This window comes from Polistes dominula, unplaced genomic scaffold (assembly GCF_049000335.1).
Source record: "Polistes dominula isolate Pdom_NZ unplaced genomic scaffold, Pdom_raw_medaka contig_15, whole genome shotgun sequence".
Classification (NCBI taxonomy): Eukaryota; Metazoa; Arthropoda; class Insecta; order Hymenoptera; family Vespidae; genus Polistes; species Polistes dominula.
Window position 1 is genome coordinate 222,025 of NW_028300915.1, and position 15,229 is coordinate 237,253.

At 36.3% G+C, this 15,229-nt stretch overlaps 4 protein-coding genes and 1 long non-coding RNA gene across 16 annotated transcripts in view; 3 read left to right on the forward strand and 2 right to left on the reverse strand.

The window, feature by feature from the left end:
- The window catches only part of LOC107070181 (uncharacterized), a 32,740-nt gene extending 24,286 nt beyond the window's left edge, over positions 1 to 8,454 (forward strand). The window contains exons 2-17 of one of the 7 annotated variants that reach the window (XR_001476221.2): positions 1,294 to 1,803; positions 1,899 to 2,981; positions 3,066 to 3,840; positions 3,928 to 4,101; positions 4,173 to 4,343; positions 4,427 to 4,738; positions 4,856 to 5,177; positions 5,259 to 5,505; positions 5,568 to 5,751; positions 5,827 to 6,043; positions 6,128 to 6,319; positions 6,384 to 6,637; positions 6,772 to 7,316; positions 7,404 to 7,581; positions 7,751 to 7,994; positions 8,143 to 8,454. Coding sequence is in view for 6 of the 7 variants with exons in the window: in XM_015328130.2 (XP_015183616.2) it covers positions 1,990 to 2,981; positions 3,066 to 3,840; positions 3,928 to 4,101; positions 4,173 to 4,343; positions 4,427 to 4,738; positions 4,856 to 5,177; positions 5,259 to 5,505; positions 5,568 to 5,751; positions 5,827 to 6,043; positions 6,128 to 6,319; positions 6,384 to 6,637; positions 6,772 to 7,316; positions 7,404 to 7,575 (4,557 nt within the window). In the remaining variant the exon portion in view is untranslated. Of the gene's footprint in view, positions 1 to 1,293; positions 1,804 to 1,874; positions 2,982 to 3,065; positions 3,841 to 3,927; positions 4,102 to 4,172; positions 4,344 to 4,426; positions 4,739 to 4,855; positions 5,178 to 5,258; positions 5,506 to 5,567; positions 5,752 to 5,826; positions 6,044 to 6,127; positions 6,320 to 6,383; positions 6,638 to 6,771; positions 7,317 to 7,403; positions 7,582 to 7,750 lie in introns of all 7 variants that reach the window. The other 6 variants (XM_015328130.2, XM_015328134.2, XM_015328132.2 and 3 more) reach the window with 6 other exon arrangements.
- On the reverse strand, positions 8,270 to 9,045 carry LOC149033139 (uncharacterized). Its single transcript, XR_016175868.1, has 2 exons — positions 8,904 to 9,045; positions 8,270 to 8,831 (listed from the first exon to the last, which is right to left on the reverse strand). It is a non-coding gene; the product is annotated as an uncharacterized LOC149033139 (long non-coding RNA).
- On the forward strand, positions 8,738 to 11,045 carry LOC107070187 (excitatory amino acid transporter 3). The gene is made up of 8 exons (XM_015328142.2): positions 8,738 to 8,954; positions 9,034 to 9,211; positions 9,289 to 9,371; positions 9,463 to 9,646; positions 9,732 to 9,965; positions 10,042 to 10,233; positions 10,303 to 10,437; positions 10,513 to 11,045. The coding sequence occupies exons 1-8, from the start codon at positions 8,738 to 8,740 to the stop codon at positions 10,655 to 10,657; spliced, it is 1,368 nt and encodes a 455-aa protein (XP_015183628.2). The 3' UTR covers positions 10,658 to 11,045.
- On the reverse strand, positions 9,929 to 15,184 carry LOC107070176 (uncharacterized). Its single transcript, XM_015328113.2, has 7 exons — positions 15,049 to 15,184; positions 14,755 to 14,919; positions 14,479 to 14,675; positions 14,136 to 14,387; positions 13,786 to 14,065; positions 13,609 to 13,720; positions 9,929 to 10,055 (listed from the first exon to the last, which is right to left on the reverse strand). The coding sequence occupies exons 1-6, from the start codon at positions 15,112 to 15,114 to the stop codon at positions 13,625 to 13,627; spliced, it is 1,056 nt and encodes a 351-aa protein (XP_015183599.2). The 5' UTR covers positions 15,115 to 15,184; the 3' UTR covers positions 9,929 to 10,055; positions 13,609 to 13,624.
- stck (LIM zinc finger domain containing stck) lies at positions 11,213 to 13,615 on the forward strand. Of its 6 annotated transcripts, XM_015328122.2 has the most exons (8): positions 11,218 to 11,516; positions 11,642 to 11,771; positions 11,971 to 12,084; positions 12,179 to 12,291; positions 12,373 to 12,565; positions 12,671 to 12,812; positions 12,892 to 13,150; positions 13,237 to 13,615. In XM_015328122.2, the coding sequence occupies exons 2-8, from the start codon at positions 11,764 to 11,766 to the stop codon at positions 13,434 to 13,436; spliced, it is 1,029 nt and encodes a 342-aa protein (XP_015183608.1). In that variant the 5' UTR covers positions 11,218 to 11,516; positions 11,642 to 11,763; the 3' UTR covers positions 13,437 to 13,615. The 6 variants fall into 6 exon arrangements, with proteins under 6 accessions (XP_015183612.1, XP_015183611.1, XP_015183607.1 ...); XM_015328126.2 differs by lacking the exon at positions 11,642 to 11,771 and having other exon boundaries at positions 11,213 to 11,604; positions 11,971 to 12,111; XM_015328125.2 differs by lacking the exon at positions 11,642 to 11,771 and having other exon boundaries at positions 11,217 to 11,626.
- Positions 15,185 to 15,229: the final 45 nt, after the last annotated feature.

Here is a 15,229-nt window from a genome sequence, read left to right on the forward strand (position 1 = left end):
TCTAGCAACACAAATTTGTAGATAAAGCACAAATATATTTTCTTTCTGTTACCTTTGACTACACGCGTACATACATACATAACACACGCTAAGGATCCGTGATCTAAAGATCTTTCATGATTGTCCAAGATATGCACACGTCCTACGAATCGTTTCAATTACAGGCACGGAAAATAATGATCCGATGACGAATGACGTCTCCTCGAGATCGTCCTCTCATCTTTATAATTTGAATAGCACGACGAGAGACGTATTATATGCGAGATCGTAGTCGTATTTTCATTCGTTCAAACACTACTACTCTCTCTCTCTCTCTCTCTTCTACATAGACTATATATGTATACAATCGTTTCCAACATTATGTTACTGTTCGGAATGCACTTTAAAGAGAGTGCATCGTGAGATAGATTTACACCAATTAAAACGTGCGAACATAGACAAGAGAGCTGAACTTATGGAGTGAGAGAAGTACTGAGAATCTCGAACGTAGGACGTAGCCCGGAGCTTCGTTAAAGTCATTAGAGAAATCAGGGAAATATAGTGTAGTGATGAGAAGAGGACGCGACTCTTTCACTGTGTTATCTCCCACGTTCATATGCACGCACACGTAACATACTCTCTTTTATTCGCGAAGGCGACACGCGATGTATGCAAAAGCACGACCGAGTCGTCCACGACCACCGAGACCAACGCCAGCGTATATTATACGCTTTGTTCTCGAGAGCGTGGAATTACCGTAGAAGAGAATCACCGCTTTATATACATTTTTATTAGGTGAAAAGGTGGTACGGCATTCGTGCGAATATCTTCGTTATCCTGCTCCTCTTTCCCGTTCGCATTGACGATATCCTTTCCTTTTCTCTCCTTTCCTCCGAAAAGAAAACTTTGAAAAGGCGGTTGGTTATCTCGATCGTGGTATCGTTATAAATTTCCAAATTTATTCCGATACGAGGATCGATAGCCATTGTTCGAAGAACCAAACTCCGATCGTTCTCCGAAACTTTGCACACAAATTCGTAGGAAGTTGAAAGTTACGGTAATCGTGTCGGTGGCGGTCCTTTCGCGTTGTCACTTTGCCATGATGCGAATCTTGCTCATAGCATAGCTCGGGGCTATGTAATAACAAGTAAGCGGAGAAAGAGCCAAAGTATATACAATAAATTAGGGGTGCGCGCTAAGGGTCGCGACAACGACCCCGGTGGGAATTTTCATCCCGATCGGCGTGATGTAACTCTGATTCGATCGTGAAAATTTGATGTTCGAAAGAAGGTAACATTTGTATTTCTTATTCAGGTACTTTCTGATAGAATGCATCGAAAGGAAAGGCAAGATCGAGCTGGCAGAACGAGGCGATGAGAGCTCTGAATGGAGTCCGAGGAAGCTTCGGAGCCCCCTGGGGCTCGAACGTCGTCGTACGTGCCAACGTCGTCAGGGTTCGACCTGATCCGCCGATTTTCAAAGCAAACGTGAGCCAAAGAAGATAGAAGAGAGGAAGGTGCATATAAATATATATACATATATATCGCAGTGTTCGATTTGGAAAGAAAATAAACGGACGGATAAGCCTATTATACGTATAGAAATACTTAAGATAGATAGACAAATTGACGCATGATAAAACGGCCTTAGAAAGTGTTTTCCTTTCGCTGACAACGACGCTGAAGGAATAAGGGGACGCGGTAAGAATCGAATTAATATGACGTCGGATCTAATTTCGTTGATCGGTGAATGCGCAGCTACCGCGTGGGAGAGAGAAAGTCATAGAAAAGAAAGACAACGCGCCTCCTCACACGAGAAAAATAGGTAATGCTCTGGCTAAAGTATATAGAAAAAAATTCTTCTAAGATATACCTAGAGGAATCTGAATTTTGTAGTAATTAGTATTTGTCCGCGCGTAGCAGGTTCGTAGTGGAGCCAACGTAGAAAAAGAGTCTTGGGAAGATTGAAAATCGCGTAAACAACGTAAGCGATCAAAAGGAAGAAGGAAAAATGGCGGCGCCGGTGATAGAGAAAAAGCGATTCTTTTGTCGCGAGTGGGCGTTCATGAAGCTAGCCCATTGTTTGGAACAACGGCCCACATCGAAAACCTGTGGCACGTTGGTTCTTGGCGGTCCAGGAAGCGGAAAAACAGCTTTCTGTGCCGAGCTCGCGTGGCCCTCGAACGGTTCCAACGCGAGACATCAAAGGGCTTTGAATCGTCGTCTTTTGGCAAGGCATTTTTGTCAAGCCAGAAGCGAAGCGTCCCTTTCGCCGGCCCAATTCGTTAGATCTTTGGTGGCACAATTACTTCAAGCCAGTTCCGATGGTATTCGTCGCACCGCTCTGGATTCTCCGACGACGACGGTGAACGCGGCGGCTAATTCTACAACAGCAACAACAACGACCGGGACTACGACTACCACTACGACGACGACGACGACGACAACCACCACGACGACAACTACGACGAACAATCCAACGACAAACAACCCAACAACAACTATAACCTTAACCTCGAGAGAGGCTGTAGCTGAGGCCTATGCCGAAAAATTGAGAACGGATCCAGAGATTCAAGGTGCTTTGGAACCCGACGTCCTTGATCGTGATCCGGACGACGCGTTGAAAAAAGCGTTGCTCTTTCCTCTTCTAGAGGTAGAACCTCCCAAAAGTTGCCTCTTCGTCATGGTGGACTCCATTGACGAGGGCCAAATGCTGAATCCTCCTCAAACTGGTACCAGAGATTCTAGAAGAGAAAACGATAACGTCAGTCGTACCATCGCCGAACTACTTGCCAATCATCATCACCTCTTTCCGCAATGGTTGCTTCTAGTATGTACAGCGCGACGTCATAGCAAGACCATCTCGCGTATGTTTGCCGGATTTCGTAAGATATGTTTGGACGATTTGAAAAAGTCTCAAGTGGTCAGGGACGTCCAGCAGTATATACTCGAACGTTTGGATCAAGAGGATACTCTCAGGTGGGTGGGTGCCGCCTTTGGCAGGTGTGTATAGTTAGTTGCTTTTTGCTTTTTTATATTTCATTCTCATTTGCGTCTCATACGAATTATTTTTATCGGTGTCTTCAGGCAACACATCTCTCGCGATACAGCGGAGATGTTGAATCAGCTACACATCAAAAGTAATGGCTGCTTTTTGTACCTGGAAAAAGTGTTGGACGGTGTAGCCGAGAACTTTATCGTTCTTCGAGAAGTTAGAGAAATACCGGGAACATTAAACGGTCTTTATCTCTGGTTGTGTCAAAGGCTCTTTAGTAGAAAACAGTTCGCCAAAGTGCAACCCCTGTTGAACGTCATTCTTGCCGCTAAATTGCCCATCACGCAAGAGATACTTTTCAAATGTGTAAGAACAGCGTGCGTTAACATCACCGTCGAAGACTTCAATCGTCGTTTGCATCTCTTGCGAAGGGTCATATCGGTATCTAGAGCCGGTGCATTAATGCTCTTTCATCACAGTTTCGCCGAATGGCTGCTAGACGTGAAACATTGTACCCAAAAGTATCTTTGCTCGGCCGTCGAAGGACACGCCATGCTGGCGGCCTACTATTCTCTTCGTGGACCCGAACTTAACCCGGACGAGATTTGCGTGTTGGGACAGCATCTACAGCGAGCGATAACGAACGTGTCGACGAGCAATTGTACCCTAGACGTTCACACCCTTCAAGTGCTTTGGATGATAGGTACCGCTGCACCAATCGAAGAATGTTACTTGGATAGTTCTGAATGCATATTATGGCCACGACAAGAAGTTAAACTTTTGAGGCTTCTTATAGACGCGGGCGCTAAATTATCGGAAAAGAGCGTCGAGGACGATGCCAGTAAGGACGCCGTTTCTTCTAGTCAGGTAGCAACACGATCCCCTTGAATAAACGACGAGTACAAATCTTCTCCTTTAACGTAATAATGTTGAAAATGAAATCTCGCTACGCAGGTCTCGCAGGACGCGAGCCCCATGGACGAATCCCCGAGTGAACCATTAACCGAGTTACTCGGTGAGAGCGGTGACATCAATCAAACGGACTCTTGCGGTAGAACTGTATTGCACACGCTTGCTGCAGATGGCAACGCGTCCTTGTTAGAACTCGCTCTTGCAGCTTGTCCGCATGTAAGTCTTTTATATTTGTCCACATTCGCTCTCGCGTTTATACATCTTGCTACTCGATATTTGGATTCCAGGCAAAATTGGAAGGCACGGATCGTCACGGACATACGCCATTGAATTTAGCTGCCAGACACGGTTATGCGGACGTTGTACGAGTTCTTTTAGCTGCAGGCGCAAACTCGGACCATGCGGATTGTGACGGTTGGACTGCATTGAGAGCCGCCGCATGGGGTGGACACACTCAGGTATAGTAGACATATCAGACATACTCGCAAAATGATCTCTCTTTACATAGAGCCAAACGATAAGGAGATATATTTTCGCAAAGGTGGTAGAACAGCTTTTGGAGTATGGTGCGATGGTCGATTGCGCCGACTGGGATCAAAGGACAGCACTAAGAGCTGCAGCCTGGGGCGGCCACGAAGATATCGTGAAAGCTTTGCTACAGCATGGTGCCGATGTCAATAGAACCGACGACGAAGGTAGAACCGCCTTGATCGCTGCAGCTTACATGGGTCATAGCGAGATAGTGGAACATCTTCTTGACTTTGGGGCAAAAATCGATCACGCGGACAGCGATGGTAGAACGGCATTGAGCGTTGCAGCCTTATGTGTTCCATCTAACCACAATTATGCCAAGGTAGATCTTTTTTCTCCTTTAATATGAAATAATTAGAAGAAGAAGAAGAAGAAGAAGACGACGGCGACGACGACAACTTATTTCGAACGTTGCACTCTTTCTCTCTCTTGGGCATAGGTCGTTACGATACTTTTAGAAAGAGGAGCCGCGGTAGATCATCAAGACAAGGATGGCATGACACCGCTATTGGTGGCTGCCTTCGAAGGTCATAGAGACGTGTGCGAATTGCTCTTGGAATACGAAGCAGACGTGGATCATTGCGATGCGACGGGAAGAACGCCTCTTTGGGCTGCAGCCAGCATGGGTCACGGATCTGTCGTTGCTCTCTTATTATTCTGGGGCTGTTACGTAGATAGTATAGACAACGAAGGTAGAACTGTACTGAGCGTTGCTGCCGCGCAAGGCGATACGGATGTTGTCAAACAATTACTCGACAGAGGTAGGAGCTCTTTATTATTTTCATCTCGATTCTTATTACTGTATCTTCCTGACTTGAGACCAATCGGAAATTCTTTCAAAGGCCTTGACGAACAACACAGAGACAATTCTGGATGGACACCGTTGCATTATGCAGCCTTCGAAGGCCACATAGACGTTTGCGAAGCATTACTCGAGGCTGGAGCAAAGATCGATGAAACCGATAACGATGGAAAAGGTGCTCTAATGCTTGCCGCGCAAGAAGGACACGCTTCCTTGGTAGAAAGACTCTTGGTGCAGCATGGTGCACCTATCGATCAACACGCTCACGATGGAAAAACTGCATTAAGGTATGTTTTTTTATGAAGAAATAATTCTATAAATCTTAATCACCATTTTTTTGTATTTTTAGGCTCGCGGCTTTAGAGGGGCATTACGACACCGTTAGAATACTGTTAGGCTACAAAGCGGATGTAAACGCTAAAGATGCTGATGGCAGGAGTACTTTGTACATTCTTGCCTTGGAAAATAGATTAGCGATGGCACGATTTCTGTTAGAACATGCACCCGCTGATGTCGAAGGTAGAGATTCCGAAGTAAGTTTTTTTAAACCATAAAGGATCTTCGTCTCAAGTATAAATTAACAAGGTGAAAAATATCGTAACGTATAGGGCAGAACTCCTTTGCATGTAAGCGCTTGGCAAGGACACGTAGAGATGGTTGCATTATTGTTAACGAAAGGAAATGCAAGCGTAAACGCGTGTGACAATGAAAATAGAACGCCTCTTCACTCTGCAGCGTGGCAGGGACATGCAGCGATCGTCAGACTACTATTGGAACACGGGGCAACACCCGATCATACTTGCAATCAAGGTGCAACGGCTTTAGGTGCGCTCGAACGTCAAATCTATTTCTTATGCGTCTTATGCGTTTGAAAACAGTAACATCAATTATTCTTATGCACTCGCATAGGTATTGCCGCACAAGAAGGACACGAACATTGCGTTCGAGCTCTTTTGAATCATGGTGCTGACCCAAGTCATTCGGACCACTGTGGTAGAAATGCGATCAAAGTTGCAGCTAAAAGCGGTCATGACACGGTAGTAAGATTACTCGAAGAACACGCTGCAAACCAACGAAGCTTAAAACCAACGATCAATGGAGGTTTGTTAGAACGAATAATCGTACCTTTGTAACTTTGTAACAATCAAAATACTTTTTATTTTAGGTGGTGGTGGTAGCAGCAGTGCTACTTCTATAACGTCTAATTCGACCGCCGAAACGAAACCTTCCTCGGCAATATTAAATCCTCTTTCAACGCAATATAGTCCCGCGGAATCACCAGATTCTACCAAAAGAAGAAGTTGCGTTTCTTTGGGAAATAATTCGAGCAACAGCAAATCGAGCAGCAATTTGACTGGAAGCACTAAAAGCGATCAAGGAAAATTCAATCAAAACTCTATGGCTAATCAAGTGATTAAGGTAAATAATAAATAGATAAAAGTATCAATCGGTGGACACGGAGAACACAAAATTGATACCACTTCCAACAAAATGATCAAAAATACAACAAGCGAATACAGGAAAAAAATATGATGCTATGTTTATAATTTTAGACGCCACTATCTTTCACCCAGCAACTTCAGCAATGTTCAAGAGGAGCAAAGAGTCGACCACTGAGCAAATTATTGTCACCCTTAAAAAGTGAACCACAAAGTCCAATTTACGCGTCACCACCTCATTCACCCTTAAGCGACAGCCTTATACCTTACTCCCCCACAAACACGAGTCCACCTAGTGCACAAATAGCGGCTAACGTAATACAAAGTCAACTCGGTGTATCGTTATTAACAGGAAATCAAAATCTACCGTACAAATCTCAAATTGGTGCATATAATCATCATACGCCTGCAATTTATGAACCAATCAATATAAAAACAGAAATTATCGATAAAAATGATATAACTAAACCGTTCGAATTAACGAACGAAATGTTAGGTTTAAATATCAGCGGAAAGGATAAGAAAAATAGTATCGAGGAGAAAAGAACTTGTGCTGATACGCACTTTACTCGTGATACTCACATGAGAATTATACTCGGAAACAGTGGAGCCGGCGTTGGTAGAAACGTTAAACATACGACTGAACATACACCTGGAAGGTAAGCCAACACTTCCTATTCATTCTATTCAATCTCGTCAAACACATATATATATGTATCTACTACATTGATATCATATCTTCCTAGTATAAGTAATATAAAGCCAAAGCGCAACGGTTTAGTTTCCAATCCAGCCATGAGATTAGTAGCAGGCGTTAGAAATGGAATTGAAAATGCAACGAATAGAAATAAACCGATCACTACGCGTGTAAATGGATTTCAATGGAAGGCAGAAGCTCGTAAAGAAACTCCTTTGTAGGGAAAGGTATTTATATTGTACTCTCTATCTATCTCTCTTCAGTCATAACACTTCATAAACATTCAATGGAAGTGGTATCAGAATTAGATGACACGATACACTAATCAAACAAACAAACAAATAAATAAACAAACAAAAAAATAAAAGATTACCGATGCAAACGTTTTTCAAATAGGTTGCACACAAAACTACACCTCAGAGGAACTCTACAAATCGTTACTATGGGTGGCGCATTCTTATTACCAAGAAGAAAAAGTCAATACATAAATTTTTCTCCTTTTATTTGAGCAAAATCAAATTACCTCAAATAAAAAAGTGAAGGAAAGTCGAGAAATGTTTAATTTAATGCAAAGCGTATAAAACGTTGCATAGTACACAAAACCAAATATAAAACTGCATAGTGAAGTATGTAGTCCTAGGTATGTAAACTTATCATGATTTTGTATATATAAATGTAACGTTAATAAATTTCTTTACTGATCTCACTGATAGTTACACATCAGTTATATATAGTTATAATTATAAATATATACATACATCTATTATTGAAATCTTATAAATCTTTAGAATCATAATTTTAAAGGATGGTTAGATATTGAGATTTTCTTCAGAAGACTGGATGCGAATAAAACGCATATGTGATGTTTTAATGGATAAAATATAAAAACAATGCAGAATTGTAAAGATATGTATAAATAATATTTGAAATATAGAAAAGGATGATATGTTACACAATTAAAAAAATACGTAAAATATGGCCTGGAAATTAAAAGTATGTGTAAATACAACACATCCTTTATGTATTGTGCACGATCATATTTATTGTATTTATACTGTATTAGGTGCGCAAAATAAATAAAAAATAAACTTCTAATTGTATTAATTTGTAAATCGTTATCCATAAATTATAAACGACAAAACTGTGATTAGTTTCAATCTTACAAAAGATGCTGTTATATATATATATATATATATATATAATAGATCTTTCTATCAGATAAGAGCTTTATCTTCTGTACACACTTGAAAATTCATCTCACGTTTTCTCTTTGGATGTACATATCATTGCAGAAACGTTGATGTTCGTTAAGCAGCGTTAGCCTGTCGTATCTTATCAAGTAATAGGAGTTAACTTCCTTTTAAGTGAAACTTATTATACGTTATGAAGCATAAAATAATAATTGCTACTTCTCTTGGTGTAAGCAGTGGTATTATATTTGGATTAGCTTTAAAATATTTAACTCCACAACCATGGTCTGGAAGAAACATAATGTATATCAAATTTCCTGGCGAAATATTTATGAACATGACTAATAGTATAATACTACCTTTGGTAGTGTCTACTGTTATAAGTGCAGTCTGCAATTTAAGCAAGTCAGGTAAATATTAGAAGAAGAGAATAATATATCATTTAACTGAATGCATAAACTTGGTACGTTAAATGTAAGAAGTTTATAGGACCTATTGGACTAATGGCACTCTGTTATTACTCTATGACAACGTCAATAGGAATTATTCTAAGTGTTGTATTGACACAAAATATAAGACCAGGAGAATTACTTAACAATGAAAATCTTACATCAAATTCAACAACTAAATCTTTTATGACAATTGATATACTTTTAGACTTAGTTCGGTATTTATTGTTAAGTTATGAAAATTAATGTTAAGATTATATCGTGTACGTTCCTTCATTACAAAATCATATTTCAGTAATTTAATATCGGACAATTTAATTAAAGCGTGTTTCAAACAATATCAAACAGTTTTGGAAGAACCACAAAATACAATTGAAGGTATATTTATATGTAGCTTTTTTTTCTAATAATAATAATTATTATTTCATATTTATACTTTAGAAATATTAGAAAATGATTTATATTACAGTACCGATAGATGAATGGATTATAAATTATCACGATATACCAGGCACGAACGTAATTGGTTTGGTATTTTTTAGTTTACTACTAGGTATAGCAGCTAATAAATTGGGCAAAGAAAACAGATCCCTGTTAAATATTATTGATTCTTTTTCTCAAGCAATGATGAATATTATGCACGGGATAATTATGTACAAAATGAATTTATTTAAACTTATATTAATTCTTACGTTAAGCCTTATTAATATTTAATGAAAGATAATATTTTGTACGTAGGATGGCACCAATTGGCGCATTTTTTCTCATCTCTGGTAGAATTCTAGAGATGCAAGATTTCAGTTTAATGTTTAAACAATTGGGTGTATATATATTAACTGTTTTTATCGGCTTAATATTACAAGGACTATTAATATTACCAACATTGTATTTTCTAATGACACGTAAATCTCCGTATAAAATTATCATGAAACTAGGTCCTGCCTTTGCAACAGCATTTGGAACATCATCGAGGTACATATATAGTATTCTGTATTCTATTACATACGTATTTACTAAATACAAATACAAATAATACGATAAAATCAAGTACAGCAACTGTTCCTGTAACAATAAAGTGCTTAGAAGAAATTGGAATAGATTCTGCAGTACTGAAATTTATTGTACCAGTAGGTGCTACAATAAATATGGATGGAATAGCATTGTATGAAACTGTTGGAGCAATATTTATCATTCAAATGCGAGGATTACATTATTCTTTATTTAAAATAATAGTTGTCAGGTTAGTGAGAAAAGATTCAAATTTGTACTGAAGAAAATATATTTAAAAAATAATAATATTTGATCTTAGTATTACGTGCACCTTTTCATGCATCGGTGCAGCTGGATTACCTAGTGGTGGCTATATGATGTTAATAATGGTATTAAATTCTATTGGAGTTCCAGTAGATGATATTGCTTTAATTATTGCTATTGATTGTTTTGTGTAAGTATATCTCTCTCAATTACATTGATTATATTTGAACAACTAATATTTGGATTCCCATAATATATTTTATAGGGATCGATTCAGGACAACTATAAATGTTATTTCCGATGCTCTCGGATCTGGTATAATATCTCATTTACTTGCAAATAAATATAAACAATACAAGAATTCTATGCCTGCGGAAATGCAATCGTTGACCAATGAAGTGTGTAAATAAATGTGACATATAAAAAAGTAAGATAATATATTAAAATAAAAATATATGTCACAAGAAAAAGAGCTAAATGATTCATTTATCTTTTCCGGGATGTGGTAATGTTGACAAAATACCGTCAGCTGTATTATTTTATCATTATTCCTCGAAAAGAAAAAATGGTGCTTGTCGAGTACTTTTTCAAAGCTCCCCAAAAAAATATTGTAATTCTAAATAATCAAATTACCTCTCTCTACATCTGAAAAATTTCCTCTTCTGTTAAACCTCGACAAAAAAAAATGTAAAACATTTCAATTAGTTATAATTATATTTTTAAAACTTTTGTCATCAGAATGTAGATACAATTAATATTAATATTATTATACTGAATAAATAAATAATTAATTAATAATTTAAATTTTAATATTTTTCTCACATTAAAACACTGTTATTTATAATGGCTAATTTGAAGTTTTTTTTATCAATTTGTTACAACACCAGATGGCACCATTGCTAATCGAAACTGTGATTGGCTAGATTATTCATGAAAAATGTATAACACAGCAGTGCTAATTACATCAAATGAAAAATTGAATTAAGAATAAAATTATGAGCACAAATTTCGAGCATATGTAATCGATCATTTATCAAATGTAATACATGTGTTTTAATGTAACCAAAAATGAATTATTCTTTCAGTGCATTAGATGGAAAAAAGCATTTAAGGAGTGAACATTAGATCATGTAGTATTACGCCCCTTCCTCTAATAAGGGCAGAGTCATATTTCTACAATTTGATTGGTTCATATCCAAGTAGGAAAAAAAAAATAAATTGATATGGAGAAGGTGAATGCATGACGTAAACATCATCCTTGCTATATAGGTATATACTGAATTTCATAAATGTAAGCTTTATAAATACTCTCCACGATAAATATATGTGATCGGACAATGTATATGGTGACTGACAGGTGATGTCATTATTCTTACATAGTACGTTGCTTTTAGTAAATTTGCCTTGGCGAGTATTGCAAAGTCCTAGCGATATCGTCTTTAATTAAGCGTGCATGAAACTAAAGAACTGATTGATAAAATTGCACTGAAATATAATTAACTATCATCATTAAAATATGCCGGGGTAAGCATTATTGTCATATCTTAGAACAACATTTCTGTAGACTTCTGGTGACCATTAAATGTTCATCTCATCCTTTCTTTCAATCAAGCAGGTATATTCATCCTAACAATCTTGGATCAACTTTTGTTTCAGTTTGTAAACAATTTATCTACCTATCCTGAAAATATAGTGATTGTAAATAAGTGAGATTTGTTTGTAGTGTTACAGGAATGTCGCTGGATCATATGTTCTGTTCTCGATGCAGAGAGGGCTTTGTGGCACACGAAAAGATAGTTAATTCTCGAGGCGAATTATGGCATCCACAATGTTTCGTGTTAGTTACATAGAGAATCAAAATGATGTATGATTAACAACATCCCTGTTGTGTATGATAACAATATTGATTTTTTTCTATTGTTACATTATAGATGCGCACAATGTTTTCGACCATTCCCAGATGGAATCTTTTATGAATTTGAAGGCTACAAGTATTGCGAACATGACTTTCATGTTTTATTTGCACCATGCTGTGGCAAATGTGGTATTGTTTCTTTTTATACTTTCTTTCAAAACATATCAAAATGTCTTTAGAGCTGGTATAACAATATAAATATCTTTGTAGGAGAATTCGTCATTGGTAGAGTAATAAAAGCAATGAACGCAAACTGGCATCCAGCATGTTTTCGATGCGAAGAATGTAATGGAGAATTAGCAGATGCAGGTTTTATTAAATGCCAAGGTAGAGCTCTTTGTCATACCTGTAATGCTCGTGTAAAAGCTGGTGCTCTTGGAAAACATATTTGTCATCAGTGCCAGTATGTCTTCTATTTATTTATTTATTTATTTATTTATTTATTTATTTATTTCAAAATGAATATGAAAATGAAATAAATATAATATGCTGTTCATTCGTTAAATAGCGGGGTTATTGATGATAAACCATTGCGTTTCCGTGGTGAAGTTTATCACCCATATCATTTTAATTGCACTGCATGTGGAATAGAACTTAATTCAGATGCAAGAGAAGTTCGTTCCAGACCAGGTTATGCTGCCAATGAAATGGTAAGACAATCAATAGTTTCATTCAATAATAATGTCTATATATTATGTATTAACACTTATTACACACTTTTATTTGTAGAATGAATTATATTGTTTGAGATGCCATGATAAAATGGGTATTCCTATTTGTGGTGCTTGTCATCGACCTATAGAAGAACGTGTTGTAACTGCTTTAGGAAAACACTGGCACGTAGAACATTTTGTATGTGCAAAATGTGAAAAGCCATTCCTTGGACATCGTCATTATGAGAAAAAAGGTCTTGCTTATTGCGAAACGCATTATCATCAACTATTTGGAAATCTTTGCTTCGTGTGCAATCAAGTAATTGCTGGTGATGGTAAGTATGACATTAGATATTTGGAGTTAAAACTTAAAGAAAAATATTGAAATCTACTAAATCTCATATCTGTAATATATTTTCAGTGTTTACTGCCTTGAACAAGGCATGGTGTGTTCATCACTTTGCATGTGCCTTTTGTGATCAAAAGATGAATCAAAAAACGAAATTCTTTGAATTTGATTTGAAGCCTGCATGCAAGAAATGTTATGATAAATTTCCTCAAGAATTGAAGAAACGTATGCGACGTATGTACGACTCAAATCCCAAAAGGATACCAGCTTAATATTTCATATCAAATGGATAAAAGTAAAGATGCTTTTATAATATTTTCTAAATATTTTCTTATCTTAAATTTGTAATCTTTGCATTAAGGTGCCTTATGAAACTACAGATATTAAATTTGTTATATATTGAACTACGTTATACTAATTATTAAAAAATAAATATTGACATACCACTAAATCGTTTTTGTTATTTAGAAACATTACTTCTCGATGAAAGGATTCCACAATTCGATATGACGATAGATCTTATTGGTTTGCCAGATTTTGACCCACATTCTTCAATCTAATAAAAAAAAGTTCATATAATTGATTGCAACATTTACATAGTTTGAGATGAAATATTAGCACCTTATAGATCACAGCAAGATTTTTCACAATTTTTCCAAATACTACTCGTTTACCATTCATTGTTTTCAATGTTTTAAATGTTAAATTAAATTTAGAATTATTTTCTTGCATATCATTAGCTTTATGCATAGAAAGTATACCAGGACCAGCATGACGCAAATGAAAATTTTCATCCTTGAAACTATCTCCATATATGGATGTACCACCAATACCATTAAATTTGACTACGTCTCCACCTTGACACCAATACCCCGGAACAATACGATGAAATGGAGTGTTTCTGCAAACAAATATATCTCAATTATAAAGTAGATAAAAAAAAAAATCAACTATTTCAATATTTAGATCACCTATAAGATAATCCATTTACTCCCATACAGAAAGCTTCGAAATTAGCACATGTTTTAGGCACGATATCTGTATAAAGTTCAATTACAATGGTTCCCAAAATTTCTTCGCTCTGTTGATCTTTGATTTCCAAAAAGCATCTATTTCTAATTGATGGATTTAAGGTATGAAGTAATGCAGAATCACTGAGCATACAATAATCATCCTTCTTCATACCTGGAGCTACAACAATTTCTTTCAATTTTTCTACTCTCCTGTTTTAACAATATCAATATCAATATAAATATAAATATTTCAATAATTTATTATTATATGCATAATGTGTTAAACGTATTTTAAATGTACCTTTTTTTTCCTATTTCTAATTTTGCTTTTAAATATTTCCAATCTTTTATCAAATCTGCTGCAGCATATTGGCTTGATATTTCATTTATTTTTTTAAGCAATTCTATATTCTCTTTCATAATTTTTTTATTCTCCAAATGTTGATTTTCTAATTTACTTTTATATTTAACTTTTTGTAGCCAGCAATCAATGGAACCCTACAACAGTGTTTTTTTCTTTTACTAGAATTCAATATAACTTAATTATTATTTCTCGAAAAGATGAAAAGATAATTACTCCACGTCTGGTGATAACGTTTAAAGATCTCAACAAATCCATATTTTGTTTATCCAATTCTAGGACCCTCCTGGTGTCGTTTTCTAAACGAACTAACTTATAATAAACATCTATGTTAAATTTAGGTGGTTTGTTATCCACTTTGGCAACAATATTTTTCTCTTTCTGCAAATGTTTAATATTATTTTTATAATTAGATAGTTTTAAAGTATTATTCACTTTAAATTAACATTGATATACATTACTTGTTAGTAGGTAAATGACAATGTAAATATATCTATCATTCTGTCATACCTTTCTAAAATGTTGTTTTCTTTTTAATTTTTCATGTTTATCATTTGTTTCCTTTGTATTTGTCATATTTATGTATTTATAATTATATATGTGTTTTTTTGTATATAATATTTCTTATTAACGTTTCATATTTTACATTGTGTTTCGTACACGCGTCAATTTAAAATGCGATCATTGATAT